The sequence below is a fragment of the Trachurus japonicus genome, chromosome 23 (assembly GCF_045865225.1).
Source record: "Trachurus japonicus isolate A0001 chromosome 23, Traja_1.0".
In the NCBI taxonomy this organism is placed as follows: domain Eukaryota; kingdom Metazoa; phylum Chordata; class Actinopteri; order Carangiformes; family Carangidae; genus Trachurus; species Trachurus japonicus.
This window is the reverse complement of record NC_140929.1, coordinates 14,531,527-14,547,528: the sequence shown is the minus strand read 5'-3', so window position 1 is coordinate 14,547,528 and position 16,002 is coordinate 14,531,527. Positions and strand designations below refer to the sequence as shown.

At 44.1% G+C, this 16,002-nt stretch overlaps 1 protein-coding gene across 13 annotated transcripts in view; it reads left to right on the top strand.

Moving 5' to 3' along the window:
* foxp2 (forkhead box P2) overlaps positions 1 to 16,002 on the top strand; it is a 115,569-nt gene that overhangs the window by 88,742 nt on the left and 10,825 nt on the right. For 7 of the 13 annotated variants that reach the window (XM_085768722.1, XM_085768716.1, XM_085768719.1 and 4 more), the window contains 6 exons: positions 1,712 to 1,816; positions 7,913 to 8,000; positions 9,831 to 9,914; positions 13,561 to 13,771; positions 14,846 to 14,949; positions 15,194 to 15,295. In XM_085768722.1, the coding sequence (XP_085624848.1) occupies positions 1,712 to 1,816; positions 7,913 to 8,000; positions 9,831 to 9,914; positions 13,561 to 13,771; positions 14,846 to 14,949; positions 15,194 to 15,295 (694 nt within the window). The remainder of the gene's footprint in view (positions 1 to 1,711; positions 1,817 to 7,912; positions 8,001 to 9,830; positions 9,915 to 13,560; positions 13,772 to 14,845; positions 14,950 to 15,193; positions 15,296 to 16,002) is intronic. The other 6 variants (XM_085768727.1, XM_085768724.1, XM_085768720.1 and 3 more) reach the window with 1 other exon arrangement.

Genomic DNA, 16,002 nt, shown 5'->3' with positions numbered 1-16,002 from the left:
GACACACATGTTTGTTGTTGTTGCATCTTGATTTGATGTAGAAACACATTGGAACACCACACCAACATCCAGAGTGTTTGTCCTCGTTTAAAATAACAGCATCGCTACTACAGGGAAAACAGGATGTTTTGTTTATTTGTTCAATAGTTTATTAGTGTCTTGATAGTATAAAAAAATATAGCCTTGTTCTCCCTGGGGACCACGTGCGCCATTGAACGCACTTAGCTTGCACACAGATATCAAAAGCAAGGAAAAGGAAGTCATGCAGGCAGGCACACTTACAACAAGCCTCTCTGGCAGGCAAGACAAGGTAACCTGCTTGTACATTAAGTATTTAGTGCTTTCGCTCTTTCTTTTTTTTTCCTCTTTTGAAAATTACCTTCCTTGCTTACTTGTCATGTAAACAGAATACGTGATGCCTTGAGTGGCGTTTCCAGGATGTTTATCCTTGTGATGGCGTCTTTTATAAATGCACCCAGCACCAAAACACTGAGTGTTCACATATCTGCCTATCTGGCCCATGCATTATTCAAAGGCTTTTCTTGGGCGATATTATAATAAGGACTTAGGGTAGCGGTGTGTGCGTGTGTGTCTGTGTGGATGCTCGGTAGAGACTCACACTGGAGGTGGAAGTGCTGTGTAATTGGTTTAAAGTAGATGCTATCTCTCCAGTACCACTAAAAGGAGGCTTGAAAAAGATATCTTTAGAAGGAAGACAGAAGGAAAGAGAGAGGTAGGGAGGGAATGAGAAGAGGAGGAAGAAAGAGGGGGGTGAAAAAGACTTTTTATCTGCCTATGTCCCGGGGGGTGTGTGGTGTCTCATAATGATCGAACAAGGAGTATTGTCAGGAGCACTGCTTACTAACATGTCACAGATCGATATGGGAAACCCCCCTCCCCTCCCCTGTAAAACATAGTGTGAGCTGTGCCAGTGCTAACACACACACACACACACATACACATATTCATGGACCACACACGCCGGCATGCATGCACATAGTCATCGACCACACACAAACACGCAGCAGACATAACCTATAAGCAGACAAACACACACACAGACCATGCATCGTGCTCTTATTCACATTTTCACACACAGACAGACGCGCGCAGCAGTGCCAAGACTAAAGGTTAAACTGTCATCTTTAATAGGATGTGCTGTCTAGGCAGGGTCGTAACTTATTTGGGTGCCATTTGAAAAACGCCTGAGCACCCCTGCTCCCCTTGTCCTCAAAGAACATAAGTTACACACAGTATTAATCTCCTGATGAAAATTATATGGCTGTCTGGATTTTTAATGTTTACTTGAAAGCCTCCACCCCTCCTCCCCATAATAGCTTTACAAGATGGGATGGTGGCTGCGGTGGAGACAAAGCTACAGTTCACTCTACTGTAGATTTCCATTGGGGATGTCAGCGTGAACTTATGTTCAGCTGAGATGTAGTCATGTGGTTGCATATTGTGTTTATTTAGATGGACTGGAAATGAATGGTCGGAATAATTCTTTCTTTCCTATTTTAACCAGCCGCTGTCAACATGGCAGTACAGCTTAATCACTGATTGTTCACCTCGGCTGACCTGATTTCATCTCTTCATATCTGATTGGGACCTCACACAAACCTTCTTCCCGCCCATCATCCCTCCTCCTTCCTCCTCTTTGCTTTTGTTTGTTAATTTCTCTTTCTGTTTCTCTCTTTTCCACCGCCTCCAGTTCACTACATGAAGAAAGTGGGGGCACCCACCCCCTGTACGGTCACGGCGTGTGCAAGTGGCCCGGCTGTGAGAACATCTGCGAGGACTTCGGACAGTTTTTGAAGTAAGAGCACGCACAGATGTTCTCCTGAAGATGATGTCCACTCTTTTAACACAACGTCGGAATATATGATAATATTGACCGCAAAACACACAGAAGTTGTCCCCTGCAGTACGACACCTCCTCTCTGGGTTCAGAGGAGCCTAACAAAGAAAACATCACTGCCTTTTCAAAGAGCACACTGTGACCTTCCAGACAGCCGGTTGACAGGGTTCAGCTCTAGCGGCGCAGGATTCAAACCAACTCTGATCCATAACAAATCTCCTTCCTGGCGTGGAGGGGCCTGATAGGTTTGTGAAAAAGCGTCAAAAGCTAATGGCAACTCGCACGGCCGCACACTTACCTCCACAACAAAGGCCCCCATTCACTGTTGTCATGGTGCAGGCGCCAGAGCGAATGAACTCTTCATGCTCCATCAACAATTTAGTTAATTAGCTCATTTGTAATTGGCCGGCTTTGTTGCCAGGATGTTAGTGGGGGGACATCAAAGGAAGAAGGTGTTTGCAGCACTGCTGATTACAGGTTATCACATTGCCACTCACTGAGAGTCTCTCTCTCTGTCTCTCTCTCTCTCTCTCTCTCCCCCTCTCTCACTATCACTCTTTCCCTGGCTCCCTGCTCTCACACAGAGAAGAAAAGAAAGGGAAAGCTTTAATTTGAATATTCTAATTAGATTTGTAATTAACTGTGAAATAACGATCTGGCGAGTGTTTTTCATGGGCTGTAAATGTCCATGTGAATTCGCATAAACTCTTGAAATCAGGACATTGTTCCGGTGTATTTTCCAAATTATGCATTTTTCTACAGTGGTGACTGTAATAAGTTGCAGAAAGCTTTCAAAAAAAAAAATTATACTGATACAAGAAACTGGTCCACCCATGGGGATCCGCTGGAGGATTTAGGTCAGGCGTTCGCTAATTCTACAGCAGCTTGTGAATTAAAGCTAGAAGGTGTGTGTGTAAAATGAAGTGACTCTAATAAATTTGGTGTTTACCAGTCAGACGGAGCATTAGGCTGCATTTTCACACCCTTGTCAAGACATCCAATACACTCAGTGGAATCATAAGTGACAGCGATGGATTTAAATGAATCCGAGGTGAATGTATATTACAACTCTCGCCTGACAAGTGTGTTTGCTCATCCCCTGTGGAAAATGTGCCACATACATGTTAATGTCAAAGTCAATTTTCTGGAGTGGGATATAGCACATCCATAGGTATCAGCTTGTGTAATTTTATGAAAAGCCAGTTTGCTATATACACTCCAGTGTCCAGCCTGGACTACATGTACACCAGTCCAGGTAGAGGAGTTTGTCTTGCAGCTTGGGAACAGATGTGTGTGTGTGAGATGGCAAGCCTGTATCGGATTAGCAGGTTTTCTGATATCTTGTCCTATCACCTTGGTACACTTACTTAAAGAAGACATCAGTCTATCCCTTTGCACTGTACGCTCTGTTCACACACAAACACACCTAAGTCTGTGTGCTCTCAGGATACTGTGTCTTGGTGGCTTAGCTGGTTATTTAGGTGAGGGGCAGAGAAACACTGTATAAAGCGCTGTGTCTGTGAATGCGCTAAGCTGGTAAACCGCTGTAAAAGGATGCAAGGTTGTAAAGACAAACTGAGAGAGCGAGGGAGACAGACGGAGAGAAAACAGGTAGATTTCACAACTTGAAAGCGAAAGCACAGGTTGGCAGACGGTTTTGTAAGAACACTTGCCAGAACATTGGCTGCTACAAAACAGAGCACTGTCTTGGTTCAGCCCCCCCTCCACCCCCTCCTCCTCCTCTCCTTCCAACTTTACCCCACCCCACCCTGCAACACATCCCTGCAAGTCAGAAGGCTGGCTCTATACTGTAACCCAGCCAGCACATGAAAAACAGACGCCAACAAAGAAGGCAGACTCGTCATCAGAACAAAGATGGCTGCTCTGTGGCGTGCCTTGGAGCAGTGATTGTCGGTGTCAGAGGGAGGCCTTTTATGTTTCCGGAGATGCCAGTCGACTGCACACACACAGACGCGCGCACACACACACACATACAGGCACAGTTTAAACGGGGTTACATAAAGCGGGTGTCAGATTTAGATGACAGTTTAGATGTTGGTAGTTGGGTGTGGGTTACGTGTGCGGGGAGGAGGAGAGGCGGCGGCGGCTGTGGCGGCGGCAAGGGGAGGTGGGGGGGACACAAGTCAAGCTGGCGTCTCGTAGCTCGCTGTAGGAGCTCAGCTCAGCGGCGGTGACACGTTTAGTCACCTATTGTTTTGTTGCATGAAGAAACTTGTCAAGATCAGCATTTAATAGCTCTTCAGCGCGCTTTTAAGTGTTCTCACCTGGAAAAGGTAGCCGCGAGGTGGCTGGCACCCTGAATTAGCTCTCTGAAGTTCAAAATGAAATAATATTGCTGGGAATGTTTCTTGAGTGGTGGGTGTCGGGGGTCTGTGTGTGTGTGTGTGTGTGTGTGTGTGTGTATTTGTGTAGAGATGAGAGGGAGAAACATTACCACTATTAGTGCATGTGCTGGAGCTATTTTTGCAGCAAGCCTTTATGATGAATATAAAAACAGAAAATGCAATAAATGCTTCCTCATATGTATAATTTGCATAACCTCATGAAGCCATATTTGCCTGCACAACTGCTGCTACACTTGGATTCATTTAAATCATCCTTGATTTTATGCTTCTCTCAGCTTAAAATGATAAAGAAAAAAAAACTTGATTGTCTGGGTTGATGTTTCTGCAGCAGCATTTTTCATGTGTGGCCTTTTCCCTCATATACCCTCTTTTAAATGAACGTCCTCCCACTTCAGTAACGTACAGTCAATCTCCACATAAACAGATACTTGCTCCCACACACACACACACACACACACACACACTTTACTCTTCCACTCTCTGTCACCACTCCACTCTCGTTATTACTGGCAGGGAAGCAGACTCCATGTTAAAATGGCAAGCTCAGCCGCTAACCTGAACGTTGGTGTCTGTAACCCGCTGCTAATTAAACCCACAAGGCAGCAGCCAAGTGTCTTTGTCTCTATGAAATGCACACACACACACACACACACATGCACACACTCAGTGTGGAGGCAGGCAGGCAGGCAGGCAGTCAGGCCCCTGGCCCCTGGATAGCAGAGTTTCCCTCTACACCTCCACATGTCTGCTGCTCTGTGACAAGACCTTTAAAACGGAGGCCGGGGCATTACTTATGCACCACCACCATGGGAAGAGTGCGTGAGTGTGAGTGTGTATGCGCTTGTTTGTGCACACTAGTAGGTAACGCACGCATGTAGCTACATACAGCCGTGTTTATTTATCTTCTGTTTCTTATCGGAAGGAGCTGGTGTCAGTGCGCGTGTGTGTGTGTGTGTGTTGGTGTCACATGGACACAGTTCGGGGGTCTAACTTGCTGTTCTCTGCTGGGCCTTCGTCGCCCCTGATAATACACACAGACAATTAGCAGAAATGCATCATCCACACATGCTGGCTTGAGTAGATTTATTATTGGGCCCTTAGTGGACGTTGATGGCCAATACATATTCATATTCACAGCTGTGGGGAAAAACCTCTGAGATGTTTTGTTCCCTTCCCTTCAAGAAAAGGAGAGGAACTGCAGCATCCAGTGAAAACAAATCTATATCAAGAGCTTGAAAAACAACATCTACGTCTCACCCCCCTCTCCTCCTCCTCCATCTCCATTTATCAGTCTCTTTATTTGCTTTGATTTCTCTACCTTTGCTACATCTCTAAATCCACATCTCCATCCTTTTCTCTCCCTGTTCTCACATGGTCTTCATCACGTGGGTAATTCCCTCTTCAGGGTAGAAATCAATGTGGCTCTAAAACGAGGCTGGAACAGTAAACACAAACACAGGCCTGACGGTGAAGCACGCGCCCTCCACCTCTGAGTTGAAATGGTTACAGCTTGATGCTACAGTCAGCTTCTCTGGCTCCATTTCTTCAGAGCACTTCACATTTCCACTTACAGTACACATTATTCAGGTTTGGTTATAATTAGAGGCAAACAAAGATCAGAGCTGCAGTGTAGTGACATTTTTCTCACATAGATGAAAAAAACACAAGAGAAAAATGGCTTGGAAGGAAATAAAATGAGAGTAAAGGGATTCTGTGTAATTAAAGAAGACAGTTTTGTAGTTCAGAGAGGTGTGTTCTTGCCCACATCTCAGTAAATAAGGTGTTCTTTCATTATTGTCTGCCTGTCTGTGTCTAGCCCCCTCCTCCTTTTTTCTGTGGCATTATTAATGCACAGTAGGACATGCTGCCATTTGAATATTTCATAAATGCATGTAGTAATCTGCCTGTAATCACCTTGCTAACTGGCCAGCAGTAAAACGTGTGTGTGTGAGAAGAACCGGCTGGAGGACTGTAGCGAGGCCTTCACGCACAAACACACTCACACGCATACACACGTTGGCAAAATAGAAGAAAAACAAGCCGCTTGTCGACGAGAGGCAAACTTAATAAAGATTTTTTACGCCTCCCTTTTTTTTGTAATGAGGTATCTTCAGGGACAGCGAGCAGCCCGCTCTGTGCTTTTGAAGCAGCTGTAATTCATGACACACGCCATACATCAAGTGCATAAGATAGCATTATGGGCAGTGAAATGAAAAGGGTATTTGCAACATTAGTTCCCTCATCCTGCGAGGGACGTGATTAAATGATTAATGAAATGCCCCCTTTTTGCATGCGCATTCTGAAACAGCAATTAGGCACAGGGCTGGAGAAATCCACCAGTTCGTCCCTCCCCTCTCCGCCGCTATCCCTCATCCGTCCCACCCGCCACCCCTCCTCTTTTAATGCTACCTCATTCTTGATTTATAATGAAACATTTCTGAGCATTAGACCTGGAATGGTTACAAAAGTATAAGCAGGGATGAGATGGAAAGGGTTTTTAAATGTGTGTGGTGTAATTGAAAGGTACAGAGCTATTGTGATTACAAAACGTTCTATTCAGCTTTTGATTGGCAGGCCAAGAGAAGCCGGCTCAATGAGTTGTCTTGTTTTGCACGTCCCAGATAAACAAGAAGTGAGGGGTTCGGAAGAGCATGTGGGGGGAATATGTGGTGGGAGTGTGTATTTCTGTATGTTGCATCTGTATGTGTGTGTGGGAGCACTTTTTTGTGTGCCAATCAGTGTTTGCGCAAGTTCATGATAATGTGAGTGTGTGTGTTCTTAGATAAAGTGAAAGCCAGAGAGAGAGGGAGAGATTTTGTACTCCCTCTAATGCACTGGAGGCAGCGCTGTAAATGATCATTGAAGGGTCTGCAAGCTAACCTATAATTACTGGAGATAAAGTGGCAGCTCTGGCATTTCATAAGCATGCCTCCTCAAAGCTTGCTTTGTGAGTTTGTCACCAATGATCATTTAGATAGAGGCTCATTACCCAGCATCACAACACTTTAGAAACCCCTTTTCGCCCCATATTTGTGTACTATGTTTCTGTGTGTCCGTGTGTCTGTGTATGTGTGCTCTGGAATAAAGGTCTATCTTAATGGTGAAGCTCTTTTGTGTCCTACAGACAAAATCCAATCAAGACAAAAACCCTCATTGACTGTTATGGCTGTCTGGCTGCCTTTTTCTTCTAATGAGGCGAACACACCAGATACATTTAATATGTCTGCTGCAGGATAATGCACCTTCAGTTGAAGAGCTGCTTTTGTGTGTCAAATGTTGCTGGTGTTAAATTGTGTGTATTGTTTTCGGTAAACGAAGGAGACAAAGCCGTTCTGCTGGGCTAGCATCTTTTATTCTCTGTAGAAAGCAGCGCTCGGGGTGGCACTGAAGTTAGCCATCTAAACTGGCACAGGCCTATTGTCATGTTAAACATGGCGCCACACACCGTCATGTTACTTCTAATTACCTCATTTCACAGAGGAACAATACCTCCTAACAGGATCCTATAGATAATTATCCCAGTATAGAAATATTATCCTAAAAACAAAACAGTGGTGAAGTTGATACTGTAATTATTATCCCCCACAATATTGATTGTAGTTAAAATAATACTAATTCTCTGCTAGCTGTGACACATTTGATTGATTTCTGGAGGGTCTAACCTCTCTCTCCCTGTCTTTCCCTGCAGGCATCTAAACAGTGAACATGCCCTCGATGATCGGAGCACAGCTCAGTGTAGAGTCCAGATGCAAGTCGTACAGCAGCTGGAAATACAGGTAAGTTTTCTTTTTAAACAAAAAAAAGAAAAAAGAACACCTCAGTACATAGTTGGAACAAAGCTTTTTGCGAATTGTTCCATTTTTTTTTTTTATCATTGTCTGTTTTTACTTGAATGAACTCCCTCCTCATTTAAGTCACCAATCATCTAGTCAAAACTTTATTTTTTGAAAGTTGCGTGAGTGAGAGAAAGGCCACACTGTGGTCCGCTTAATATTTCCAGACAAGCAGGACCTGCTGAATTCAACAAAGCCACTAAACAAAGGAATCCTCAGGCCTTACAACGAAAGCCATTACGGCTGTTTTAATTGAATTAAGCGTATGCTTTATTTTCTCTGCTTTCTTTTTTTCCTTTCCAATTAATAGCGAGCGCATCTCTCCCGGTCTGCTGTGTTAATTAACTGCACTTTGCACCTGAAGAAAGCTCAAAAGGAGGGAACTATTTTCAGTAGGTGGAGCGTGACCTTATTAAGGAGTCATGCTGGCTAGATAATGAGAGCGCTGATTGAGCGCTCTCATTATTACTCAGCACTGCCGACAACCGCTCCTCTTCCTTTAGAAACAAATAGATATGTATGTTTTAAATTAGGCTCAAACAAAGTGACAGCTGGAAATATTCAGTCCACCAACTCAAACCAGAGCCCCGCTTCTTCAGGCTTTGCACCAGTAACATACTTTGGGTCGGGGGTGACCGGCTCCTCTCAGTGTAGGAAGTTATTATTATTAAATTGGGTTTAATACTGAGGCAGGAGTGTGGTACATACTATAAAGAGATTCAGCTGTAACCTGTGTTCTCACCATCTCCTGACAAGGCATATGACCACAGTCCTAAAAACCTGCATGAAGCCAGGCTTTGTGCCTCCGTACAGTTATTTTCTGGTCCTATAAACAGTTTAAATTTAATTGTTAAGCATCTGGGGAGTTCTTACAAGTCCCAAAGTAAATAAAAGCAGAAGACATGTGGAAAGAAAACAAATTAGAAAAAAGGATGCAAGTAATTCATTCAATTTGATCTCATTTTTTGTGTTTTGTTTTTTACTGCAACCCAACACTGTTGGAGCTTGCTCTTTACAGTGTGACCAATTACAGTGGTGCACTTGTGTTGTCGGTCCTGTCTCTTCTCTTCTCTCCCTTTCTTGCATTTCTTACTCCCACCATCCTCTTTTTTTTTTCCATGAGAGCCGTCACTCGTAATGAGGCCCAGCTCTGTGTATGTGTGCACCTCTGAGTGTATGTGTGTGTGTGCACGCCTACTTGCTTGTCTGTTTCTCTGTATGTTTTGTCCGTGTGTGTGTATGTGTGTGTGTATTAAGGGCGCGGGTGGGGGGGGTTGAGCCTTTCACATGGTCCAGTCCCTGTCACTCCCTGTGAATTAGATTGATGATAGGCGATGGCTGGGGCCACTAACTGGACCGGGGAGGCGGGGCCGCCTGGCACCCTGTTTGGAAGACCCCTTCACCTCTCAGCAGCTGCTGGCTGCGCTCCATCCCCCTAACAGTGTCCACAGGACTTTGAGCAGACACTCAGGACCACCTAATTTATGGCCCAAGTAGCTTGTTACTGTCAGAGCCTCGCTGACCTAAATTCTGCTATTGACAAAAAGATGAAATGCTATTTGTTTTGCCTGACCTGTCTGCACCCTCTCCCCTCTCCCCCCACAGCCTCTCATAGTCTCCTTACATCACAAGCAGAACTGTTGTCTCGTTTTCACTTGGTTTATATGAAACCTTTGCTTTGTTTTCACTCTCCTCTCCTCTCCTCTCCTCCTTTTCTTCTCTCCTCTCCTCTAATCCACTCTAACATAGTCTCTTCTCCTTGTCTCTTAACAGCTTTCTAAAGAACGTGAGCGTCTTCAGGCGATGATGGCCCACTTGCACATGCGGCCCTCGGAACCTAAGTCATCTCCCAAACCAGTGAGTGCATATTGCTCCGGCCTCCGTAAACAGGCTCTGCTATGAATGCGGGGGCCCCCACACAGAAAATGAACAGTTTAACCACCAGGCAGTTGTTTGAGTGAGTGAGAGAAGATGAAAGGGGAGAATGGGATTTGTAATACCAAGTTACATCTGCTTCTTATCAGCTATTGTGCGCCGTGAGAGGACAATAGAGTTTGGGAGTGTATTAGATGGCAGAGCGGTGGAGTCCTTGGCTAAAGCGCAGGGTCATTTCTTTGTGATAGATATAATAGCCAAAACAACCTGTTGGCTGCTGATGACTGTTTGGCACGGTGGCCGCAGCAGCACTCAAAAGTGGAATGAAAGAAGAGAAGATGTGTCATTTTAACAACAAACACCTGAAAATTACAGCTGAGTGGTGAAGATGGTGCAATGTTGACATAAATACCCGCAGTGCTGCTGAAATTGGTTACAGAAAAAAAGAGAATCCAAAATTGTGAAAGGTGTCATTGAGGAGGGAAAATGATGTCATTCTCCATCTTATTTTTCTTGCCTTCTTCTTTAAGATTGAATGATTATAAACGCATCTCTCCCAACCAGTGTTTGAATTTAATGCTAAGATGATACATTTTTCTCCCAATTTCAGACGTTTTGAAATGTTTGAGAGCAAAACACTGTTAGCGTGTTTCTGCTGCTTAGTAAGTGCCTGCTTTCAATAGAATAATTTTCCTCATCACCTCTCATCATAGAATGTAGATAATCACAAGATAGCATAATTATCCCATAATTCCATCAGGAATCAAACTCCCTTTTTATTATTCAATCTCTCTCTCTCACTCCTCCTCTCTTCCCTCTCTCTCACTCTCTCTGTAGCTTTTTTTTTTAATCTTCAAAACTCCAGCAGCTTGGTTCCATCTCGTCCAATAAAGAATTTGCAGCCTATAATCCATGCCTGAATATGAATGAATGATGCTAATGAAGTATTGCATTACATAAAGCACACATGAAAGAGCAGCTAATTGCATTTGATGGTGGGGGCAATTCAGACAGAATTCTTAAATGAACAGTTAAGTCTTCAGTTTTAAGGCTCCCCCAGTTTTTCTGGGGAGGCAGGACGAAGATTTTGGAGCAGGGGGCAGAATGGGCACGGTTGTGTATCCTACTGTACGTGCCAAAGTGAATAGACGTAACAAAGAGACATTTCTAGTGGATTTCAAATTTACAGTCAGGAGAATCACACAGACACAGCAGCCCAGCCATGTGACAAACATGAATATTCTGTTAGCCTATCAGGGCTGAAAATGAGTCTCATATTTTTTCATTGGTGAAACCCTCGTAACACCAATACCAGGCGAACACAAGGCACTGTCTCCAATATGACATCATTTATTCTCTGAATCACACTTCATTAAATGCTACCTTTTGGCCATGCCATGGATGGATGAGAATCAAAGTTAGCAGGCTGCAAGTTCTGAATAATAAGATCTTTCTCTCTCTCCCGCTCGCTCTCTCTCTCTCTCTCTCTCTCTCCCTTTCTCCCCAACCTTGAGTATATATTCAGATGAGTGAGAGATGGCCCAGTGCCCCCCCACCCCCACCCCTCTGTCCGGTTTTGACTGTCATCAACTCTATTTTGCCAAAACGGGATTGCATGCCCGCAAACATGTCACGCTTGTTGCCGCGTCTTGTAGGTGAAGAGGCAGCAAAAAGGACAGGAAATTATGTTTTAACATCATAAATATACACACAAGAATGCATTTATTTTTGAATTGAATTAGCATATTTTGAGGTGTCCTCTGCTTACAGGAAGTCAGTTGGTCATGCACAGTTTAAGTGTGTGGTTTGTGTCCTTGTAGCAGGATCCATTAATGGAGATTTGCCTGTATCTGCACAAGTGGTGTAAAACTAATCTTATACTTCTAATTTCATAGTGTTTCTCTTAATAAAGTTCAAAAATATTAGTAAATGTTACTTTGTGTTTATTTAAATGATTGTTTTGGATAGATAGGACTGGGTAGTAGTTGTATATAGCTAATAAGACCTATTAATATTGTATATGCAGGTTATGTACTTTTAATAACCCCCTAAGTCTCATCCTCTGTCTCTGTACTGTCTATGCAACCAGCACTCATCCCAGCCCATAACTGCAGCAGCTCATTATAGCTAAGTGGGCATATAATTATCATCTGAGAACCACTGCATCCACCGGAGTCTCTCAAACTTGACATTTTATCCTATTTATCAACACATGCCACAAATGACCGCCGATACCTCCTCCTCACCCCTCGCTCCTCCATCTCTCGCCGCCTTCGGCCCCACATTCCCTTCCATCTTTCAAGTCGGTTCTAATTCAAACTCTCGCAACGGATGCATTCCACTTGTAGACTCACAATTAAGGCAATTTGGTTTGAATATGTAACGATGTCATTACCATTCCAACTAAATTAGCGCAGAGACTAAAAGGTCAGTTAAGAATTTTCCAGTCGGTTAGAGCCTCTCACATGAGATTTGGGAAGCAGGCGCAAAAGTGGTGGAAAAGCCGGACGATTAGCGGGCACAGTTGGCATTCGTGCCAGAGGTAACTAACACTCAGTGGTCCCTAATGTTGAAGGAGCAGAGGAGATGAAGACAGAGTGAGTGTGTATGTGTGTGTGTACAGTATGCGAGTGAGTGTGTGTGGAGTCACTGTAAATGAATGTGCAGACTTTCTCTTTTTTTAACTGGAAGTGTCTTTTCAACCTCTACACTTCCTCTCGCACAGAGAGTCTCACTGGATTAGGGGCAATAATGTGCTGTTGATTTGATGTGTCATCCACAGTCATTACACTCGGCTACAGTCACATCTACAAACTCCACCAACAAAGTGAGGCTTTTAGTGTGAACAAAATAGTTTGCACTGATAATCATCTTTGCGTAGCTGGCTGTCTTCTCTCTGAACACTCTTCACACTGAAGTAGTGACCCAGAAATCTGACTGTTGGTGTGAATGAGTGAACGTCTGTGAAACACGGCTAGGACGAAACCTCCTGAACTGGGTTTCTATAGTAACTACAGGGTTACTTTAGTGTTAAAGTGTAGTTATGTTAACCTACACTACACAGTAGCAGCTCCATTAAGATGCTGCCAGTATCCATTTCAACAGGGTCACTATAGTAACCCTCATAGTCACTATAGTAACCTAGGTTCACCCTTTCAAAGAGAAGGGTTGTGGTTCTGGACCACGGTGGTGGTGTAATCCACATCCACCAGTTCATATCAACAGCACACAGTGCTCAGTGCTTCAGTAGGAAGAATTACATGTGGTTGTAGTGGGGGAGATAGAGAAGGAGGGAGGGAGTGATAAATAGAGAGATAAAGAGAGATGGGGCCGGGATAACACGGAGGCTGATCGTTGGATAATCTTGAACAGCATGCTCTAATTAGAATTCTTATGATACAATTTGGTGGTTGTAATTAGTGGAGATGGGCTGGCTCCTCTCCACGAGCCTTGTTAGTGGAAACACAGCTGTGTTAGAGAAGAGGAGAGCAGACACTCGGCTCTGTCAGAGGAACCACAAAATAATGCCTTCCCCTCTCTCTATCTCTCTCTCTCCTTCCCTCTCCCTCCCTGCTACTTGTATCTCCCTCCCGCTCTTCGCCCACGCTCTGTCTTCCTCCACCCCCAGCTCAACCTGGTGTCCAGCGTCACCATGTCCAAGAACTTGCCCTCAGCATCGCCCCCCAACTTACCTCAGACACCCACCACACCCACAGCACCCATCACGCCCATGGCCGCCATGCCCCAGGTGCCGTCAGTTCTGGGAGGAGCAAACGTCCCCAGCATGGGAGCCATGCGCAGACGCCACTCGGACAAATACTCCATGCCTCTGTCGTCAGGTAGGACCAACTACTCAGCACTGCACATAACACAAATACACAAACGTGTTCAGTCAGTGCACACAGTTCACTTTAAACAAATCTGAACCAGGGGAAAATGTAGAAAAAGACAACAAGTCATATTTGGATTGTGAGGAAAGCTAAATTACTTAAATTAAATGTGAATTGAGCCTGACCTTATACACACACACACACACACGCACACACACACACACACACACACACACACACACACTGTACATACATTCGGAGGTTGGTGTATTAAATGTTAATTTAGCTCACCCTTTGCTTCTGAATTATGCCACAGATTTGACTAAGATTAAAATAAACCTCTGACTTTTTTCTTCATTTTAACCAAATTTATATTTAAACTCAATGAAAAAATAATGTTGAAATTGCAAATTACATTTGATACCTCAACCCTGAGCACTGCACTATTAATAGTCCTCAACCCATAATGGTTGTAGGTTTTCTAACACACACGAAAGTGCACACACACAGACACATCTGTACTCTGACATAAACACACACACAGAGACGTGTTGGTCTTAGCCATGTGAGATGTCTGGTGGGTTTATAAAAGCAAGCCTGTGTTTAATCACTCTATATGTAAATAGACAAGAACTTCCTTTGTGCATAAATATTACATGAATGTTAATTAAGTTCAAATAATGGAGAAAAAATACAATATTTATTACATTAAGACATTCCATGTATTAAGCTTTGCATTTTAAACGGTATGTCTTTGATGTTTATATTTACTCTCTCTGTGTTTAGTGTGAAGACACATAAATTATTCAACTTCAGCCTAACTAACTACACGGATCTCATTTTATGGATGCATTAGTGTTTAAGATCTCTCACGAGAGAGATTAATTAAAAATGCATTTTGTTAGACATGGAAAATGCTGATTTGATGTGCCCCCTTTAACCCCCCCCACCCCCACCCCACCCTCACCCTCTCTTCTCTCTCCCCCTTTCCACCCCCCCACCTCCCCACCCCACCCCATTTAATTTGATGAAACCTTGAGTAAATGCAATACCTAAAGGAATAAAATTTACCAATTATTTCAGGTGGTGACACAGTATTTATTTTTCCAGAGATTGCCCCAAACTACGAGTTTTATAAGAACGCAGATGTCAGACCGCCATTTACTTATGCAACCCTCATAAGACAGGTGAGTGGGAAATAAATTAACTTTGCCTGATTAGATTAAAATTAATTGCTGCATGAATCATGGCACCTCTCTCTCCCCTCTCTCAATCCACTGGTGTGTGTGTGTGTGTGTGTGTGTGTGTGTGTGTGTGTGTGTGTGTGGGTGTGGGTGTGTGTTTGTGTGTGGGTGTGGGTGTGTGTGTGTATGTGTGTGTCAGTTACGTGGTCTCGTTAGTAAACCATTATTTGATGTCATCTCATTTCAGGCTATCATGGACTCTGCCGACATGCAGTTAACGCTTAATGAAATCTACAGCTGGTTCACACGCACATTTGCCTACTTCAGACGCAATGCTGCAACTTGGAAGGTAACTTTGATGCACCCCCCCCTCACCCCACCCCCCCCTTTTACGCAAACCTCCACCTGCTACGCCCTTTCTCTCCCAGCACAGTAAAGACCACTCCTTCCTCTCCCCGAAGTCAAAGTCAAAAACAAAAACCTCAAGAAAGCGTGTATTTACTCAGCAGCCAGCGATTAGCGCTCCTCTTCCATTCTTCCTAACCTTTCTCTTCTGCATAGAGCCCATTCTGTCTCTTATTTATTTTTTCCGCCATTCCGCCTTTTCTGTTTGGAAATGACAGCTGAAAGAATTATTCTGCCTCAGATATCGTTTTCTAATTTGGTGCAATTAATAGCGGAGGCTTGGCGTTGGAGAGGAGAGGGCTCTGACGCACTAATTATACAGCAGCCACTCCATCATCAGCACCTTTTGTTAAGAGAGACACCCCTCCTCCTACTCCCGAAAAACCACCTCTCCCTCGCATATCATTGGTTAATTAGGAAGAAAGATGGCTGTTTGCCTGTTAACCAGCTCTCAGTCATGTGAACGGGGTCGGCCAAAGATGCATGCACACCAGAGCTCACGCACACACACACACACACGCACACACACACACACACACACACACACACACATGAGCTGTGTCTAAGAGAGAGGTTAAGGGTGTGTTCATGTGGAACTAAAGCAGGCAGGAAAGCGAGAATTGGCCTGTCATGGAGGGAGCTCTCTTTATT